General features: G+C 40.5%; 1 protein-coding gene across 1 annotated transcript in view; it reads right to left on the bottom strand.

Moving 5' to 3' along the window:
* Nucleotides 1-574: 574 nt before the first annotated feature.
* BCL2 (BCL2, apoptosis regulator) overlaps nt 575-21,870 on the bottom strand; it is a 153,594-nt gene continuing 132,298 nt past the window's right edge. The window contains exon 2 of the mRNA XM_019542252.1: nt 575-5,662. Within this exon, the coding sequence (XP_019397797.1) occupies nt 5,528-5,662 (135 nt within the window). The 3' untranslated portion in view covers nt 575-5,527. The remainder of the gene's footprint in view (nt 5,663-21,870) is intronic.

The following is a 21,870-nucleotide window of genomic DNA, read 5'->3' on the forward strand; positions in this document are numbered from 1 at the left end:
AATATGAACCATGGATTCACCTATTTACTGAGTTTGAGTAATCTCACTTAAGATCTAGTCTTGCAGATGCACAAACCCCAATATTGTAACAAACTCTGGTGGACAGCTGTGCCTTCAGGGAGCTTTGCTAATATAGCAGGAGCTTGGTGTGAGTATCGGTATCCACCCTAGTTTTGCCAATGTCAGTATTCAAAAATCATGAAATTGGGTTCCCCAAATCATTATTAATCATCCTACTTTTGGAATTCAATTTTTTGTCTTCTGGCTTGGGGGCCCTCAAGGTTCAAGTTCTGAAGCCATTCTATGCTACCATGAAGGCTAGGAATTCCTTATTGTAATGAAAGTTGGGATGCTCACGCAGCTTTAAGACTATCATCAAATATATTGTCAGCATTGTTTTAAAATGGAATGGGTTAGCAATGGTTTCACAGAACTCACTGTAGGGAGGGCTGCATGAGTAGAACTATCATATGGTAAACTTTATATTCTATACTACTTAACATATGCACAATATTTTTGGAATTAGAGAAAATTAAAATGCTTACCATCAAATCCTTAAAAAATACATAAGAAATAACTCACAGTGTGCTTTATTATTTCTTCACAATATTAACTAGACAGACATGTAACGTTTAATGGCAGCATGTTTTTATAACATTTTGAAGACATTGAACAATGAAATTATATTCAATAATAAAATGGCAAACTACTTACATACATCATCCAAGATAATGGATAAACTATACCTGTTTATGTACAACAATGCTGGTGATAATTAGAATTCAAATATTCAGAAGGAAAAGAAAAATATGCTATTTAAATTATAAAAATATAGTTTAATTTTTGTGGTATTTTTAATACTCTATAACCTGGTGGAAACAATTTTACTCTAGGATGAAGCTTCCTTCCTTCCTTCCTTTTGTTTCGTTTTGTCTGAGAGAGGAATATAACACAAACCTGAACTTTACTGGTAGCAGAGAATTTTTATACCCCTATACAGCAAAACATGTTGAACATTTTGTATGTAGAATTGAGAGTTGTTAATTTATAATGTGATCCGTTTTGCTACTTCATAAAATAAAATAATTTAGTAAATGAGGCCCTATATTTTACCATGCTTTTTATCAATAGACCTGTAGAATTTATGTAGATGCATAGCCAAACACAATGTCATGCTTTAAGGCCAAATCTGACAGTCCTACAGGCAGGGCCATGCCTCGGGTACGGCTAATTGGGGCAAGTGCCCTGCACCCCACGGAGCTGGATGAAGCAGCCATGGCCTTTCCTGCAGGGCTCTTCCCTATACTATGGGGGAGAGCCCAGCCCATACCCTGCCTTTGCGGCGGTCCCAAGGGGCCCTACATGGTGTTCAGGGGGCCCTGCACAGGCTGATTTGTCCCAGGACCCGCACCCGCTAGGGTTGTCCCTGTCTACTGGGTCTGTGGTCACAGGATTTCTTATCACAGCTCCATCTGGACGCATGCCAAAGGCACAAATCAGCCCAGCTGTAAATGAGTCTGGGGATTCAAAGGTGGCCAGATGTGTTGCTGACCATATCACCCCCTTATGTGCTGTTGGCTACAGAAAATGATGTACCTTAACCACACTTAACCCAGTAGGCCACTAGGTCCACAGAGAATTCATCTTTTTTGATACAATCCTTAAGCATACTTAACTCCCACAGAAATGGTATGTGTAAATGCACGTGTGTGCAGAGAGTTACAAGTCTTGAGTCTGTAATTTTCAAGTTACAGCACCCCAAACATTTTGTTCCCAAAGGAATTATTTAATAGTTATTCTCTGTTACCTTTATGACAGCTCTGAAGGCTGCAGTGTCACAGTTCACAACAGAAAACAAGCAAACTACTAAAATAATCGTTACAATTATGCACTAATGATATACAGGTGAGTAGATGGTTATGGCTGAAAGTTACTCCTCAGAGCGTCTTAGCTAAGCTGCTGCATCAGATATGATGCAGGATTTTCAAACAAGCAATGCTCTCCTGACTTCCACTCCCCAATCCGACAACTTCAGTTACCACAGAAGACGTGTTGTTCCATGTTGAGTCAGACACCCAAACTATTTTGAGAAATGTCCTTTCTATCTGATCTGGCTCTTTAATAACCAGTTTGGGGCTACTGTTTGCTGTTCGATTTGATCTGTAGATTTAGCTCGATAATTCAGATGATCTTCTGATGTTTTCCTTTCTTTTTTAAAAAAAATCACAATTTCTATTTTTATTTTATTTTTTTAAATAAACTGAACAGGAAATAAATGTGTCATAGGAGCATCAAATGTGACACTTACTTATGTTTCTACCCAAATCATTAAAAATCTTCTGGCTTGCAGATGACTGCTGTTGGAAGTAGCAGATTTTCAGTGAAGAGTAAATTCTGGGCTCTTTGTAATCTTTTGCTTTGCTTGTCTTCATGTCATTCTTCCTATCTAGGGGAATGGGGGGGGTCAAATCCCTTATATATTACTATCTTTAATCATGGTGATATTTCAATGATCTATCATCTCTCTTCACTATTTAACTTCTTTTGTAACCCCCTGTCATCCCTGCCAAACAACTTCAGAATTGCATCTATTTGACATTTTTGCTTCTGTTTATGGCTTCACCACTCGGTTTGATCCATCAAGGGGAAAAGGGGGGTTTAACTGAAATGAATATCTTGAAGGCCCTGCATTTTTGTGGAAAAATGTCTGGTTTTATTTTGTAACAAAGAAAGTGGAAAAGCTGGAATCATAAAATAAATGGGGCTGGAAGGGGGAAATTTTAAATGAGTTCAAGCTATTATATACATTCAATGTTTCTAATATGTTTATTAATATAAATGCATCATCAACTATCATTATAGCTAATGCAGCCACAATACTGTACAATTCTGCAGTCAGCGTGGGAAAGCTTTATTATTCGTTTAAAAGAATAAAACTTTTCAGTCATCTTAACTTTATTTTTCTGCTTGCTATTAACTAGTACACTGGGCACTCCAGTGAATAGACACGATAGAACACAAATCGGCAGTATTTACGTAAATGTCAGAAATGTGTCTACTTCATATTATTTCTAAAGCAGCTTAAAAATCTTGCTAATAGAGAGTATTACAAAATAAACCCCATTCAAATTATCTGGGTACTATAGCAGCACAGGAACTTATAGTTACTCTTTTTATATTTTTGACACTGTAAACCTTTAACAAAATAAACAATTCAATATTGAAAAAGTTTGAGGTCAAATAAGCCATTAACTTTGACAGGGGTTATGGGCTCAAATTGAAATGAAGGCTGGATTGTGAAATGAAGACTCAAATGTTAGCACAGTGCCAGACAATTCTAGTTCAGCTTTGCAACTGGCTTTATATAACTTAAACTTGATAGCAGAAAAAACAAAGCCCACACTCAATACACAAGTGGTCCCTATTATTTTAAATATTTTCATAAGTATCCTGCACAAATGCATCTAGTTTTGACAGGAGCTCTATTAAATAATATTTCAGGCAGTTCTATTTGTAACTCGGCAAAGTTTAGATCTCATTTTCTATAGAAACATGAACTTCATTAAATGTTTCTATAAATTAAAATTTTTCAAATATGAAAACTAAAGCTCATTCCATCTTTGCCCATAAAAAGTGTAGGTGCCATGACTAAATAGCAATAAAAATGCTGAGATGCACAAATCTAAACAAAAAAGCAGCTTTGAAGACATGACATCAACTATAGCCTTAACAATGAACATATTACATTCCCAAGTTACTAGAGCTATTTTGCATATAATGCCACAAAGTTATTCCATTGAAATGTTGAGTTTTTCCACTCTGTTTCATTCTGTTTTTTCACACAGTTTTTTTCATTCTTTTTCCTCTCTTAAAGTACTTGTAAATCATTAAAAGTTCTTTGATGCAGAACTTTTTAACTTTCTTCCCTTCCTGGATGTACAGATATTGATAGATCTCATGTTCTGAAAGATCAACAGCTAAAAATAAAAAATAAAATACCTGACTTGAAGGTTTTAAGGTGGACATTCACATAAATCCAAACAGTCCATGATTCCTACTTCTGATTTTATTTATTTACTGTTTGAACTTCTGATCCTTCCAAAAGCTTGTAAAAGCCATAGTTTAAACTCTGTTAACAGGTCTCAGTTGTTTAGTTCTGGAATTCATGCCGCCATAAAGCTGTATAAGAAGCATACTGCATTAATCTTATTTAAACTGTATTTATGGCATAGAGAGAGAATTCAAGCCCTCTTTTCCCCACCCTATTTTCTCTTGAAATGACAATAGGCACCTAAGGAATCTGGTTGTCAGTGAGCCTCTGTCTGTACTGAGGATCTGGAAATGTTCTCCGCAATTTTGTGTAGACAGTCCTATGAAATTATTAGCGTGGCATAACTTTAGGTGGGGAGGTAAGAATAATGCTTGTTTTGTTTGTCTGTTATGAAAATTAACTTGATTTTGGTGTCCAGTTAGATAAACATGGATAGTTGGAACTAAACTGTAACTCAGATGACGTCTATTTCTTGCCAAATAAGATTTTAAATCTTTTTCAACTTCCAGGGACTTCAAGACTAAACTTAATTGGCTTCAAAGACTTGAGAAGCTCAGTAAATGGGACTGGTTACAGAGATGAGCCCATGAAAATAGGATACAGGTCAGGACCTTCGGACTTCAGCTCTGCTCTGTAAAAGCAGGCACTTACAGTCTCCTGATGTTTCTGTATGGGCAGCTGCAAAGACATGTTACTGCTCAGGAAATCATTAAAACAGTAACTTCCTTTGAGTCCAAAGGATTTAATTTCATGCTTCTATAAAGAGATGTTAAGTTGACATATCCTTCTTTTAAGGTATCAGATGGTAGTGTGGTGATTATGGCAGGATGGCAAAATTTGTAGGTTAAAACATTTTCATGCAACCAGACTTCATGCTGTTGTCCTGTAGAGAATTCTCCTATGGACAGCATCCTTCAAGAAGTTGCCACTTTGACTCCAAGTATGTACCATATTGAACCAGATACTAATGTCAGTCCATGGCAGCAGGAAATAATTCTACATCCATTCACTCTGGGCTTTTTAGGACTGCCCTCCATCATACAAGAGAATGCAAGCAAAACCAACACCATTACACAGCTTTCAGCAGCCCAAGAAACTGCTTCTCCAAGTGTGAGCAGGTAGGTCTTTGTCAGTATATATATTCTTCAAAGAAAATAATCCATTCAGGTGCTTGAATTAAAAAAAAAAAAAAAAAAGCTAAGTCTTTAGGGCTAATTAAAATACATAACATCATCATGTGCTACTTGGATATAACTTGTAGGGCTTATGAAAATAGCAGGTTAAATGTAAATATCTTTAATAAATATTTTCCTGCAATGTAAAAATAAATGATATTCCCTTTGGCAGTAATAGCTGATTTAATAATTAGCCAGGAAGTTATTCTTCTCATAAAATAGCATTGTGCCACAGAAAACAAAAGTCGTATTATTTTACTGTTTGTAAGACTTTTGTAATCCATGATGATCCGGTCAACTTTCACTTATGTCCTAGATAAGCGCCAAGAGTGATGCAAGCTCCCACCAGAACCAGACTTAAGATAGTTTTCCAAGAGATCCAGGAGAAGTCAATCAATGGTCTCATGTTGTTACCATACAATTCCACGAAGGCATCCTGCATTGGGAGGAAAACAAAAGTCAGAATTGTAGCAGTATGTTATGGAGATGACAAAATTATTTCCTCTGTAAACCAGACTGACCAATGAAAAACACCCATTTCACAGACACTCAGAGCAGCAAAAGAAACCTTCAAGATGGAGTCCTGACATAGTGCAGATAATTTGGCACCAACTCCAGGGGACAAAATAAAATTGTAGTTTTAAGACCATCTTTTCACATGATGTGTGGCACAAATAAAGTCCTGCTGCTGTTGCAATACTACGAACAGCAACTAAGGTCTGGCAAACGGCCTCCTGAAAATAAGTGTTAGGTCATGAATTAGAACAATAGAAGGGGAAAGGACCTACAGTGTAGACTGCATGCAATTACAGTAAAGCTTTCAGCTATGCTGTGCATTTCATGAGAGAGATCAATGTTACAGGCTTTGATATCTTTTTCACCAGATATCATTTAAGGTAATAGGAAAATAGGGCTGGAAGAGACCTCATAGAGTCATCTAGTCCAGCCTCCTGCTCAAGGTAGGATCATCCCTGACTAAACCATCCCAGCCAAGTGTCCGCCTAATGTACTTTAGAAAGTTTTCAAGGACGGAGACTCCACAGCTTCTTTAGGTAGCCTGTTCTAATGCCTGACCACCCTTGTAGTCAGAAAGTTCCTCCTAATCTCCACCCTAAATTTACTCTGCTGCAGTTTGCTGCCATTGTTCCTAGTCCTATTCCCTACAGTCACAGAAAAAAACCATCTCCATTCTTTATATAATCATCCTTCAGGTATTTGAAGACTTTTATCAAATCCCCCGTGAGTCTTCTCTTCTCCAGGTTAAATAACTCTAATTCTGTCAGCCCTTCCTCATAAGTTTTGTCTCCCAGGCCCCTGCCCTGATCATTTTCTCTCCAAACTGCCCACAGCCTTCTTGAAGTGTGGGGCCCAAATCTGGACACAGCACTCCAAGTGAGGCCTCACCGGTGCTAAATAGAGTGGAAAATTCAGGCGTGCTTAAATGCAAGTGACACTCCTGTCAATACAACCTAGGATGCTATTGGCTTTTTTGGCAACAAGGGCACACTATTGGCTCATATTCAGCTTATGGTCCATTGTAACCCCTAGGTCCCTCTCTGGAGTAATGCAGCCTGGTCTCTCATTCCTGAGGCTACATTTGTGCGTACAATTATTCCATCCAAAGTACAGGATTTTGCACTTGTCCTTGTTCAATTTCCTCTTGCTGATGGCTACTGTCAGTCAGAACTGAAAGGCTTTCCTTTGCCACAAGAGGGCATGTGAGGTGTTTGCATCTTCCTGTTCAAGCTCCTGTTCCATGGAAGCTGCTAAAGTATTTCAATGTAGAAAATTTTATTTTACTTCCACAATTTTTCTTTACAATAAGATATATTGAACCAAATCCAGCAGCTGTTACAAAGACAGAAGTCGCATTGATTTCAGTGTGTATTTTGCTTGAATAAAGTCTGGAAGGTTTGGCTTTTGGAGTGGTTATCTGTAAATGCATTCTCCCTATATTAGTTTTCAATATTTATTCCTTTCATCTAATATTTTCAAATTTGGGTTTCTGAAGTTGTGTGTTGAAACCTATATATGAGAACTTCAAGAAGTGGTTTGATTTTTCAGTCAAAGTTGTGGCCATTGAAGAAATTTGGTACCTTAGTTTGAACACATGAGCCCTACACTTTGCTTTGTTGTTACTGAGGGCTTTGGGGTAGGCGGAAGGTAAAACAAATTTGTTATTTTTTTCCCCAAAAAAGCTGCTTCTGTTTTTTCCATAGGCCCGTGAAGTAACACAGTATATACCATAGGCTGTGTATAGACTTCAGCCAGGAGATTTTTCTTTGGAGAGTTCAAGATCAGGCCTTATAAAACAGAGCCAGGAAAGAGTTCAGGACACAACAACAAAACTATGGGGAAAACTAGAGAGAGAAACAACTGGCACAAAACCTTTTAATGTAAAACTTTGATGATGTTTTCCTATGGGTGTGATCTGACTTTTATGCATTAGTGGGAGCAGAAACATGACCTATATCAGTATCAAAACAGACTTGTTCCTCTCGCTCACAATTTAGGAATGCTTCGTCCAATACATTACAGAGACTGTTTCTACTACCACAAAACAGCTTGTGGTGCTAGCATCTTAATACTATGAAAAAGCACGGCATAACTTGTGGCTGAAGAAGAGGAATGAAGAGAGATAGTTACCCATGTTAGACTGAAGTGAGGCAGAAGGCAGGGTAGATAGATATGCACCTTACAGATTTACTAAGTATAAGATATTTTGGGTGTGTCTACATGAGACACTAAGGCATATTAGCCTAAATTTAAGGTGCATTATGGTGCATGTCTACACTCATGTGCCCTTAATGTACTTTAAAAATGGTGATTTTGGGCTAACTGTGCCTAAATGTGATACCTGCAAAAGCAGGTATCAAATTTAGGCGCAAACAGTTAAAGCTCATTAACCCATGTGTAGACGCATTAAAGCACACTAACGCTGTGTGTGTGGACTGACTTGTGACTAACTTAAATCCCAAGTCAGTCCACACACACCATTAATGCGCTTTAATGCCTGCACATGTAGATGCCTGCCTAAACCTGCTTAGCGTGCATTAAGTTAATACGCATTAAATTTAGGCGTGCTTAAATGCACGTGTAGACATGCCCATATAGAGCATAAACTTTCATGAAGCTGAGCTCACTTCATCAGAAGTGGTGAAAGGACAGTGCAGAGCAGTGTATAAAGTAGAGTGAGTGATTTGATTCCAGAAGAGGAATGTCAGCAGAAACACACAGCATGACTTACTTGTTCATATTGAGACTATTACAACAATAACATGAACCCAACCTAATGGTGTCTGCACTCTGTTACAAGTAGCTCTTTATGGGTGCTGCTTTTTTTTTCCTTTTTCTTGCTTTTGCTTTCTCAAACATCCTGATTAGGCCTATTTCCGAAGCTTGTTTGAACAGCCTGTCACTATTTGTTTAAGTTTCAAACCTGTTTTAAATAAACACATGGTCTTTTTATGAATTGAAACAACGAAGGTGCTGCGGGGCGGGGGCAGTGCAGAGGGGACCCACTGTTGAAAACTATTTTTAATGCCAAGGGAACCCTAACTGCATGTTGAATGTTCAGAAACTGCATCTCCTTCTCTGCATGTTTACTATACTTGTAACTGGGTTTTTAATTTAAAATTGATCGTTTTAAAATAAGGGCTATATTGAGTTTTTTAGCACAGATGTGGCTAGAACTGTTTGCTGTCCGTTGAGAAGCACTCTTCACAGTAAAAACACACAGGCCTAGACCCTGAGTGGGCAGGACCGTTCTGTACAGGTCATGCTTAATGAAAAGTCCTGTACAATTAAACAGAGAATAGCAACTCTTCTGCAGAATGTTGTTTTAAAGCCATCCTATACAACTTAATAGAAAAAACCATCCATGCTACAGAATTCTATAGAAGGGAACTCATTTTCTATAAAACCCTATAGATTTTTTTAGAAGTAATTTCTATAGAATCCTGTTTCACTTCTATTAATACAAAGCCCAAACCTTTTTAGTTTCCAGCAGAATTTATCACACTACTCTTTTCTGGCAAGGAAGGGAAGGGAAGGGAAGGAATCTCTACACTGTCACTCTGCTCTGGCTGGTAGATCTCTGGGGTATTCTGCAAGCCACCACCAAACTTTCCAAGCTGCCAGCTGTCTGTGCAGCCAGTTTGTGGGGGTACCCCATGACAGTTCTGTTTCCCTTTTACATGGGGTGGAGACAGAATCTGTTTCACAATAAACAGCTCTTTTATTCACCACATATTTGTTACTTAAGAATCTGTAATATTATTATACATTTCTTTAGGCTCATTACCATCGCTGCACAACCTGCATCCCTGATTGGGAGGCTGCGCACCGCTTCTACACTGTACTTCCCATATACTGTGCCCAGTGACACATTGTTAACGCAGATGCCCTTCATTAAAAATTAAAAAGGGAAAACCAGGTTCAGCGATGTGCTCTGCATTTATTAGTGAGGGGGTGGTGGGCAGAGTAACCATGAGGAAGTTAAAGACTTCCTTTTTTTTTTTTTTTTTTTCTCTACCTGATTAAAACAGCTGTTGAGGAAGTGACTTTATTTCCCTCGTTATCACTGACAGGATATCCTCTTGAGCTATACTGTACTGAATGAAGAGCCTGTGAGGCTTCCATTTTGCTGAAATGCAGTCGGCTGGTAGCTATTTTACGCTGCCCTCTCTGTGACTCTGAATGCAAACAAACAAACAACACATTACCTCCAGGCTTTTGAAGACAGTTTGCCTGGAGTTGAATGACACAGCGTTATCGTCTGGACAGAACAACAGGGAAACAAGCCAAAAGCTAGCAGCTGAATGACTTTCCCCTCCTTCCCTGTCTTTCATTCATATCAAATTCTCATAAATGTTCTCTTTCCTGAATAGCAATTCATTTCAGGAGTGGTTTGGAGAAGGGAACATGCATGGAGTTGGTTAAATCAGCCTGTGTTTTATACAATGAAACCTCATTAAAATGTCACCCTGCAAATAAAAAGGAAGGTTCTGGAATGTGAAAAGTATACAAATCTATACCTATGTTGTTGTGAGGTTCCCCCCCCCCCAACCAAAGTCTGTGGATTTTAATGCAAATATAGAATGATATGCAAATAAAGACAGCTCAGCCCTACACTGCACTGTGCCAGGGTGTGGTGTTCCATGGTTGTGATGTTTGCAAAGGCAGGTATTTTTATACCTGGAACACTGAAATGTTGGCAGTCAGTAAGGAGCACTTTCAATTCAAACTGTAAAGCAGCAGAATGTCTATCAGTGCAAACTGCATTGATCACTAGTAGTCAACCCTCTGGGGAGTGGCTTTGTGTACCCTGAATTTGCAATTCTGGTGCAAGCCTCCATTCAACACATCAAACACCAAGGTAAATAGTTTTCATTCTCCTTTTTCTCCAGGGCTAGGGACAGACATTACACATAACCCAGTTTAAGTGATCAGAAATGGGTTTAAACCTGTAACAGAACCTAAGTTCAGTGCACATAAACCAGTTTCAAAATGGTCAGAACCAGTTTGAGATAAACCTGGTTGAATGTAGTATCAGACTTAACTGATTTGGGTCAAACTGGTTTACGCAATGTCTGTCCCAGACCCCTTGCTGGTTTAAGTTAAACCAGAGTCCCCCAGCATCCCAGATGCTTTGAAGCTCTGGACTGTGCTGGGCTGGGCTCTCTGCTCCAGATTGCAGGGCTGGCTTTGCCCCTCTGTTCCCACGCCAGAACTCTGGCAGAGATTGCACGCACAGCAGGGTCTGCCTGGCTTCCCCCCTACCCCACCGCACCCCACCCCACCCCCTCCTTGCCACTCACTGCTCAAGCAGAGATTCCCCTCCATCCCCCTGCTTCCTTCCTCCCATTTCCCACACCATAGATCTCCCTACAGACCCTAGGCATGTGGTATGTTAGTTAATGCTGCAAGGTGTGTGTGCGTGTGTCCAAGTTCACTCAACAGGCAGACAGAACAGTGTTAGTTTGGGGCTTTTTGGAGCAAATCAACAGGTAGATTGGTAATGTTCCTTCCTTGGAAAGGGCTGTTTATGAAGAGCTTGAACTAATAAGAAAAGCTTTTGTTTTGCTGATGGGCTGATAAATGGTGCATTATTAGCTCCATGCTGGATCTCTCACCTGCCAGGTTTGCAGACAGCATGAAGAAGCAACGAGGAGATTGAAAAGCTCAGTATCATCAACAAATGCATGTACTGCACACCCTCACTTTGCCTCAGAGTGCTACCTAGGGGCTGGGGGCTTGCAGCACTCCCACCCCTTGAGCAGTGGGCAGGGAAAAGCCCAGGACTGCAGGCAGGATGGGGATTTAAACCCCTCCCTAATCAGAGGTATTGCTGGGGCCTAGCCACATATCCCCTCAGCTCAGCATTGTAGAAGGAAAGGAAGGGCTGCTCTAGTGCCCTCTGGCACCTAGACTGAGCCACTGCAGGCATGTGCCTGCATGTCCTCAGTCCAGAGGGAGTGTCTTTGCAGTTGCAAACTGATTCAATCTAGGCAAGTTAGATTAACCTGCAAAGTTTGAATCAATTCAGGCTTTTTGAATGTCTGTCCCTAGCCCAGTAGTGGAAATAGACCAGTTTTGTACTTGCACCTTCACCTCCACAATTTTCTGTCCTTAGGCCTATTGCTGGTTAATTACATTCTAGCTACATAATCTATTGTTCTTGTAATGAACCCAAGATCAGACTAAGAATTTACAACCTCTAGGACAGAATGGCTGTCCCTATGGTGGCCTTGCATGACTGTGATTCCTTGTTTGTACTACTTGTTTGAGCAAATACCTCCATTACCAAGGCCACAATAGGGGACTGAGGAAGGACAAGCTTGCTGTTCTTGTTCAGGCAAAGCTCCCACTGAAGTCCATATGAATGAGGTCCATGGAAAACAGCCTGAGGAAAGACTGAAAGACATGGCCCTTAAGCTGCAAAACTGCTGTTGTTTTGAATTCTTTCCAGATGCTGTGAAGCACTGTGTACACTGACAGACCCGTATAAAGAATAACAACAGTAACTGTTTTAACAGCCAAGATTGTTCCTATCCTCTCTCATACGGTGAGGCTATCAGCAAATGGCTGCTTCATCTGGTATAGTGACAGAAAACACATTTAAGCTCAGTAAGGCTGGGTGATTAATTCAGTTTGGTTAACCATATGATTAGTAAAGTGTTGATAAGTCAACCTGCACAGAAATCTCTACCAGTTCAGTCTAGGCTGCATTCTTTTTAAGCCAAGTCAGCATGAGAAATGTTTCACCAATTAGTCTTGGAGTCTCCAGCTAATTCATTTACATATGGTTGTGCTATATCCAAAAAACCCAGACCCAGTGGGGGGCTGCTTTGGTTTCCTTTCATTACTGGAAATACCAACTCTAAAATGAGATGCTTCTGGCACTGTGCACACAGCTGTAATATCAAAACAGCAACATCACCCAGCTGGTGGTATCTGGTGATGTGACACTTCTTTTGAGGTGGGAATATTTCAAATTATTGAGAGAAAGAATTGCAGTAACAACTGGGTTGGTGGGGGGGAGGGTAGGTTGAATGAGCATAATCAGAGACCTTCAAACAATGGAAGTGGAACTGCTCTCCTTGCAACAAGCCCTTTATGGTGGGGTTTTCAGAGTAGTTCCTTTTTTTCCAAGTTGACTTATTGACAAGTGGATTGGGAACATTTTACTTCATTTTTTTCCTTGCTAATGCAGAATTTCTGTTGTTTTATCATTCTCTGAGCAAGTGTATGCTTACACTGAGTGGGTTGGTAGTAAAAGATCTCACATCTCAGACAAGGCTGAACTCCTCAATGAGTTCTTTGCCTCAGTCTTCCTAAACGAGGGGCAAGACAAGTCTCACATTGTTGAGAAGCAACAGCTGGGCGCCAGACTACCAAGCGTTGACCCTGACATGTTGCAGAGTCACTTGGAAGGACTGGATGTCTATAAGTTGGCAGGCCTGGATGAGCTCCATCCATGGGTACTGAAGGCACTGGCCGATATCATTGCACAGCCACTGGCAGGAATATTTGAGCACTCATGGTGCACGGGACAGGTACTGGAGGACTGGAAAAGGGCCAATGTGGTCCCTATTATCAAGAAGGGGAGGAAGGAGGATCCAGGCAACTATAGGCCAGTCAGTCTCACCTCCATCCTTGGCAAAGTCTTTGAAAAGATTATTAAGGTTCATATATGTGAGAGCCTGGCAGGAAAAATTATGCTGAGGGGAAACCAGCACGGGTTCATAGCGGGTAGATCATGCCTGACTAATCTAGTCTCTTTTTATGACCAGGTTACAAAACACCCCGACACAGGAGTAGGGGTTGATATTGTTTACTTAGACTTCAGGAAGGCCTTCGATACGATATCCCACCCGATACTGGTGAACAAATTAAGAGGCTGTGACTTGGATGATTACACGGTCCAGTGGGTGGCAAATTGGCTAGAGGGTCGTACCCAGAGAGTGCTGGTGGACGGGTCGGTATCGACCTGAAAGGATGTGGGTAGTGGGGTCCCGCAGGGCTCGGTCCTTGGACCGATATTCTTCAATGTCTTCATCAGTGACTTGGACGAGGGAGTGAAGTGTACTCTGTCCAAGTCTGCGAATGATACAAAACTGTGGGGAGAAGTGGACACACCAGAGGGCAGGGAACAACTACAGGCAGACCTGGACAGGTTGGACAAATGGGCAGAAAACAATAGAATGCGATTTAACAAGGAGAAATGCAAAGTGCTGCACCTAGGGAGGAAAAATGTCCAGCACACCTACTGCCTAGGAAATGACTTGCTCAGCAGCACGGAAGCAGAAAGGGATCTCGGAGTCCTAGTGGATTCCAAGTCTTCAGTGTGACGAAGTCATCAGCAAAGCTAACTGCACTTTACCGTGCATTAGCAGATACATGACAAACAGAACCAAGGAGGTGATACTTCCCCTCTACTGGGCGCTGGTCAGACTGCAGTTGGAATACTGCGGCCAGTTTTGGATGCCGCACTTCAAGAGGGATGTAGATAATCTAGTGAGAGTCCAGAAAAGGGCCACTTGTATGGTTAAGGGCTTGCAGGCCAAGCCCTACTAGGAGAGACTAAGGCACCTGGACCTCTTCAGCCTCTGCAAGAGAAGGTTGAGAGGCAACCTTGTGGCTGCCTATAAATTCATCATGGGGGCACAGAAGGGAATTGGTGAGGCTCTACTCACCAAGGTGCCCCTAGGGGTCACAAGAAATAATGGTCATAAGCTAGCAGAGAGCAGATTTAGACTGGACATTAGGAAGAACTTCTTCACAGAGTGGCCAAGGTCTGGAATGGGCTCCCAAGGGAGATGGTGCTCTCCCCTACCCTAGGGGTCTTCAAGAGGAGGTTGGATGGGCATCTGGCTGGGGTCATCTGAACCCAGCACTCTTTCCTGTCTATGCAGGGGGTCGGACTCGATGATCTATTGAGGTCCCTTCCGACCCTAACATCTAAGAATCTATTAATCTATTTACCTAAAGAACCAAATCTGCCTAATCACTTGAGTAACATCCTTCAATTCATTTGCTATTAATTCAGATTCAGATTTGGCTGCCTTAGTTTGAATTTCCCAAATAACAGCACAGGAGTACAATGTTACAGTACATGTGCAATTCATATATAAGAACACATGTGCTAATCACAAAGTGGGTAGACACATGGACACATGAAAGAGAGATCTATGTTTCCAAGAAATGTAAGTCCACCAAGAATAACTCAACTTTAATCCCATCTTCCTCTCCTAGCCAAACTAAGGTATTTCACTATTTTTAAGGAAATTGACTTTGTATAGCATGATACTTTTGGCAAATGCTTGTCAATGTTGTTCAGTTATTTCATTTTGGAATAGGGAATAAGTAAAAACCACATAACTGCTAGCTGAACTCTAATATTACATAAAATTAACTAAAATCTTGGTACAATTACTCATAACTATATTCTTCAAAGAGGAGAAGTTAGATGCATTAGGGATAATTATACTCTCAAATCTGTAAAATAACTTTAAAAATGGAAATAAAAGCAAAAAAATGAATTTGAAAGACAAGCATAAGCCTCTATTTCAAACTTTTGTGCTTAAAGTCATAGTCCTCAAATACTTGCCACATGCTTTACTGATGTGACTAGACCCCTCAAGTATTCTTGTAGGATCAAGGCCTAATTCAGGTTACTTAATTTTGCACTTTGGCCCTGAAATTCAGTTCTTATGGTTAGAAGCATGTTGTGAATGAATTAATTGGGTCATGTGATGAACTGGGTTACCTGATTCAGGAGCCCATGTCTTAAAATCAGGTTCCCTATAGCAGCTTTACTAATGCAAACAAAGATTAACATGTGAATCAGTATGCTCCTTGCATGTTCCAGCTACCAGTGCCTGTCTTTCTCAGACTCCTTCAGAAGAGTTAATTCATGTCACAGTATGAGAAATGGGAACTGAAAATAGCTGCTTGTTAAATGTTCCAAGTAACGCGATTTAGGTGTTGTCATCAACACTGCTTCCACAGTGCAGGCTCTTGTGTTTATTCAATGCGTTTGGCTACACTGCACCAAAGACCTGAGCCTGGCTACTTGGAATCAGCAAGTGCTGACTGAAGTAAAAAAAAAAAAGGTACACAAAGAGCAATAGTTTCCTAATAGGAACTTGTTCCAAGTGGTCTCAGAACTAGCTAAAACAGTACCTCACAATGAAAAGGGTGAAATGGAACTGGTTTGAACTGGGTGCACCATCAGCTGAATGGCACGAGGGTCCAGTCATGCATTCTCTGCCTCTTGTTTATTAACACCTCTGAAGGAAATATTAAACGCCCCCTCCCCTCCCAGCTACAGTCTAAGTTCTGATCCAATTGTCTTTGGTTTGACTGGTTTGCCCATAGCCTGGAGCAACACTTATCCAGAACTGGAGCTGAACTCATTGTTCTACTCCAGCACATACCTTATACTCTGTGCCGTGGCAGCAAAACTCTGTTAAAAGTTCAAGCAATGCCACTAGCACTTTCTTTAGAAATACCACAGATTCCTCACATGACCTACAACAGATTTTTCTTTTTTTCAATCTTGTGACTGTCAACTGACTCTGAGGAGGGGAAAAAAACACCTCTTAAGTTTTGTGCTGGAATGGTTACAATTTAACTAACTAGAGTTAAGAACGCTTGATCCAAATAAAGCCCAGTAGACGTTATTGGGCTATTATACCTCCACCAACAGCAGTATGGAAAATCTGAATTTGTGCATGTTTTCTTTGGCAACGATTTCCTAGGGTGGTATCTTTTATTGGACCAGCTACTTAATTGGGATAAAGTTAGACAAGTTTTTGAATGTAGGACATTCTTCACCAGGTTTCTCTTTGGCAACTACATTTTTATTGGTAATGTGAACCTGGAAAGACTTGGTCTGAAGAAAAGGAGAGTTAATTTGGTCTGAAGAAAAGGAAAGGTGCTTTCTTTTTCTAGTGATTCTTTTCTCTTGCCACCCCCCCCAGTCAGAATTTTTGCGCTGTGTATGTTAAGGCTGGAAACATAGGATATAAAGATCTTCAGCCTCAGAGTGCCTGGTAGAAAGCTGTAAACTCACATGGGCCTTGTCTCCCTAATTTTCTCTTTTCTTCTTACTAAAGTGATAAGGGAAAAATGTAATGGGGAGCCTTCCTGGTCTACATCTACTTAAAAAGTAGGTTGCCTTGGTCCTGGCATGTTTCTTCTACTTTTCATAACATGGGTAACTTGCACAAAACCAGGAGAGCCAGGAAACATGGTGAGGGAAGCTGCTAGTTTGCTCACCTGGGCTAGGTACAGAAATTACAAATAAACCGGTGTAAGTGATTGGAAACCACTTCAAATCTGTAACACAACAGAAATTCAGTGCCTGTAAACTGTTTTCAGAATGGCTGAAACCTGTTTAAGATAAACCTGAATGGATGTAGCATTAGACTGAAATGATTTAGGTTAAATTGGTTTACTGAACTTCTGTTTCAGATCTGCTCCAGATTCAAGTGAACTCACAGTCCCCCAGAAACCCAAGATGCTTTACATCTCACCAACAAACCTTCCCTTGCAGGGTGGGGAGGCTAACCTCAGACCATGCTGTCTGCTCAAGCACATTCTGGCTTCTGGCCTGGACCACTGCAAGCATTGGCTGCATTTCCAGAATCAAAAATGAATGTCTGTTCACTTGCTTATTGGTTCAATCTATGCAGCTTAGACTAACCTGCCAAGATTGAACAGATTCTGCCTCAGGCTTCTTGACTGTCTGTACTTAGCCCTGCAGAGTGGTGGAAGGAGAGGTAGGAAATTCTTTGTACAATGAGGCCTGTGGGACTCTTGACATTAAAAGAGGCAGATTTAACAGTTCAGGTGAAAACTGTGGTTCACTGTATGGCTAAGAGGGGAAATTATGGTAAGCACATCTGGGTTTTTTGTGCCTTCAGAAAGGCCCTTGCCAAACCTTAGCAGGAAGGAACACAACATGAAAACCAGGGCAAGGTCTTCAGGCAAGAATAAAATTAATGAATGGATTGAGTGACTTGGTTTTGTTATTCAAATCAGCTCCTAAATCTTTTGCATAGATGGCTGTAACCCATTAACTATGACAGTTAGGCTTGTTTCAAATGGCATTGCATAAATATAAAATGTAGAGACTTAAAAAAACACTCAGAAGCACCGAACAGGCAAAGGACTGACAGTCTCCAGCTCCCAGACAGTCCCAGAAGAGGTGAGAGAGGGGGGTGAAGAGACCCTGCTTTCTGTATATCTATTTTAATTTTTCTGTACAGCACACATCTCATGTGCCGTAGTTAAACGGAAACTTCAAAGCTGAAATGATAATAAAGATGACTAAGAAATAAGTATTTTTCAGGACTGAACTGTACTACCAACACTTTGCTTGATGTTCCCATAGTGCAGATGCAGCTTATTCCACCAAAATTAGTAGTTTTGCCCACAAGGGTTAAGCTACCCCACAAGTAACTTGCGCCCTGCTGCCCAAAGAACTCTTGTTGGCATATGTGATGGATCTGTCATTTTTATCCCACAACAAAGAGCTTGAACGTCTGGCCAGCAGTTTTTTTGTTGCAGGACAGCAGCATATAGACTGCCACAAATGTAACATGTGCCAGGGTCCTCTGTCTTTCTGTGTATGTACGCATTTATGTAGCATTGCTCAAAACAGTCTAAATTACTTTCATCACAAATGCAATGTGTCTCAAGCACCCAACATTTTTCTTACACTGTGCCACAAGCTGAAGATTAAGATTTTCTGAGGTGCAGATCACTGGCCATAATTCATGAAGTCAGTTGGAGTTATGTGTATTCAACTATTCCTACAAATCAGACCATGGTATGAGTTCTATCATGTAGCAATTCCCACACTTTTCATGCAATCGTATCTCTTTATCACGCATAAAGATGGGCTGTATTAGCAATATCAGCATTCATTCAGTTGGGGGTTTTTTTAGTAATCAATAGAGTTTAGGATGGGAATTTAGGGTGTATATAAACTTACAGGATTGAGACAGTTGGTAAAGAATGGGTGTTTAAAGTCCAAATCCTTTGACTCAGAAAATGTCTGTTTCTATGTTCACCTAGTGCCTAGGCTTAGGGGGGTCCTGTTCTACAATGACAGCAATTAGAGTACCAGTTGCGACGTACCACTGTCATGTCACTGTTGGCAAAGTGTATGTACAAATCCTTGGGAGCTCTGAATGAAAGCACCACCCACAGAATTCTTATGGTTAGTCTGTCACAATAGAAACTAAAGGAACATTGTTTGGTTAACCACTTCTTTTTTGTAATCTTGGACTCTATTACAGCTTTGGTTTCAAAAGAGACAAGAATGAGTATTTCTCACTGACATCAGTGGCAGTACTGGGGACTCCACACCTCTGAAAACCAGACCCTTTATTATATAATTTCTGAGAATAATAAATCAGGCTCAAATTTATGGAGTACTTCAATCTGTCTTTGTGATCTTGAACTCATAGGACTAGGAAGAAGAAGGCCATGATCCCAGACAGGAAAACACTCTTATTTATTTTATTTGTCTGGGTTTCTTTTTTTTACCACAATGAATAGGAAAAAGGCACAGAATCTCAAACCCGCAAAAGAAAATAAAAGGTGGGAGGAAGGAGTACCAAATATCATTTAATATACATAAGATAGTCATGAAAGAGGTCACTACATTTTTAAAGAACTATAATTGTAAAGCAAAAGTGACTGCTTCTTGAAATTGATTCCTTTCATTCCTACTTTATGTAATGAAGGGCAAGTCTACATGGCACAAGGCAGTTTCATGTAAAGGTCCTTAATGTTATCTCTAAATAAATTAGTTTGAGTGCTGGAAGCATATGGCCACATTAGTCCAGTGCTCTACCAAGAGCTTACTCTGTGGAGCAAGTTAGTATGAGTAGACTGCTTCTAAAAGAGCTACACTGGATACCCCTTCATGGCACTGATGTACTGTGTTGCGTAGACACACCCTGAGGGCCTGATACTATTCCATTTACTAAATGCCTAAGTGTGCTCCTCTTTGGCCTTCTTTAAATCCCTCAAAACACATTAACACATCTACTTTTGCAGCATGACCAAGTCACAAAAAGTACCAGTATAGGAGGAGGAGGACTCATTCACCTTCTGCATTAACTGCTTTTCAGGGACTTGTTTAAGGCAGAAGAATAAGACTAAACCATTTCAGTCAAGCATCTGTCTAACCTGCTCTTAAACTTCCAAGGATGGAGTTCCACAACCTCTCTGGGTAGCCTGTTCCAATGCTTGACCACCGTCCTACTAAGAAGTTCTACCAAATCTCCAACCTTAATTTCTCTTGCTGCAATTCAGAACCATTGCTCCTTGTCCTATCCCCTGCATGCAGAGAGAACAGTCTATCTTCATTCTTTGTATAACCACTCTTTAGATATTTGAAGACTGTTATCAAATTTCCTCTCTGTCTTCTCTTCTCCAAACCAAATAATCTCAGCTCTTTCAGCCTGTTCCCAGAAGCCATGTTTCCCAGACCTCTAATCATTTTTCTTGCTGCAAGAACCTAAATACCGTCTCTGTTCACCAGCCTACAAAGTGGGCTCTGCACTAGCAGTCACGATTGGAACATAAATTCTTTCTCCGAAGTATCTACATGAATTTCATTAAAACATGATTCAGCTTTCGGTTAAATATCTGCCCTTGCTAAACACTGGGGAAAATGAATACAAGGTCCTTGGGATTTGCAGCTGATAGAAAAAGAGGAACCAAATGCTACACACAGGGCTGGACACAGATGTGTTCTACTGGTAGCCACGTTTTAGAGCCACCACACTTGGGATGATGGGCAAGGCCTTAATTCTCCCCTGAATCTGAGCTCTGCTATATACCCACCAGCGTGTCTCCAGCAGCCTGTACTTCCCTCTGCTATTAAATCCCCCCAATCACAACACCAAAGTTAGGGGCTGGCACAAGGGTTTTTTTCTGTTTGCTTTCTGCCAGATGGTGAGTTTATGTCTATGACAGAACTTGACTGTTGGCTCTATATGGCTGGAAGCTAATAAGTGACATAACCACCACAATCTGACTTTAGGACCACCTCTAATTAACCGTTACTGTTACAGTTTAGTGAGTCTCAGGAAATGACGTGCAAAACTTTCTGATTCGCTATCTGATCTCTCCTTATCTAGGTTCTATACCACACACATTGCTGTGGTATCTGAGCATCTTAGTGCCTGGATGCAATTCAGTTAAGCCTTTTTGCAAGCTGGCACTATAAATTGCAATCTAAGTATCGTATTGTTCCTATGTGCAACCAGCTGTTTGCCAGAAACAAACCCTGGCAAAGGGGCTTCTTCAAAAGCTCCCCAATCTTATTGGCTTCTATTATGGTACATTCCCAGATAATACAAGAACAAAGAACAGTCAACTTGCCAAGCATCATGTTAAACCAAAAGAGAAATTCAAAGTGCTGTGAGTATAAGAGCCAAGGGAGCTTACCAGTCTGCCAAAATGCTATTGTAGCATTTCCAAGCAGATCAATGCATTAAGACTTCATTTTGAACTTGATTTTCTTTGTGTCTGTCTGCCTGGGAGGTTCTTCACTGAAGGCTGGAATATCACTGCTTGCTTAATTCATACTCAATAAAAATCTTAGTTTCAAACTTTGGAGTCTATTTTCAGGGTGTCTTTTTAAAAAAAGAAAAAAACCCTTGAGGCTTGAGCCAGTTCTTATTGTCAATAGGAGCAAGATGATTCCCTTAAAGATACTTTTAAATGTTCTTTTTCTTATTATCATCTGCATCAAGGCAAAAATATGGAAAGGGACCAGGGCTTTGGGGGTGGGAGGAGATTAAATGCAGCTGCATTTTTCTGGAAGAGCACCACTAGATATCATTTAAAAAATATTCTTTCTGAATTAAGCTGGAAGTCTGCTTTATTTAAGAGTATATATGGGATGGGGTGGGGGAAGCACAGAACCTGTCTATACTATAACATTTTACTGCTTTCACTGTACCAATAAAATGATAACACACCCACTCACTCCAAGTGTCAAACTGGTTACAGCAGTATGGAAGTGGTTCTGATTCTTGATGTGGAGCAAACTAGACGGGTATGAGGTACCTTTACACCAGTATAACTGCATCTGCAGTAAGGCTTATGCCTGTC

The sequence above is a fragment of the Crocodylus porosus genome, unplaced genomic scaffold (genome assembly GCF_001723895.1).
Source record: "Crocodylus porosus isolate Cpor-Errol unplaced genomic scaffold, CroPor_comp1, whole genome shotgun sequence".
Taxonomy (NCBI): domain Eukaryota; kingdom Metazoa; phylum Chordata; order Crocodylia; family Crocodylidae; genus Crocodylus; species Crocodylus porosus.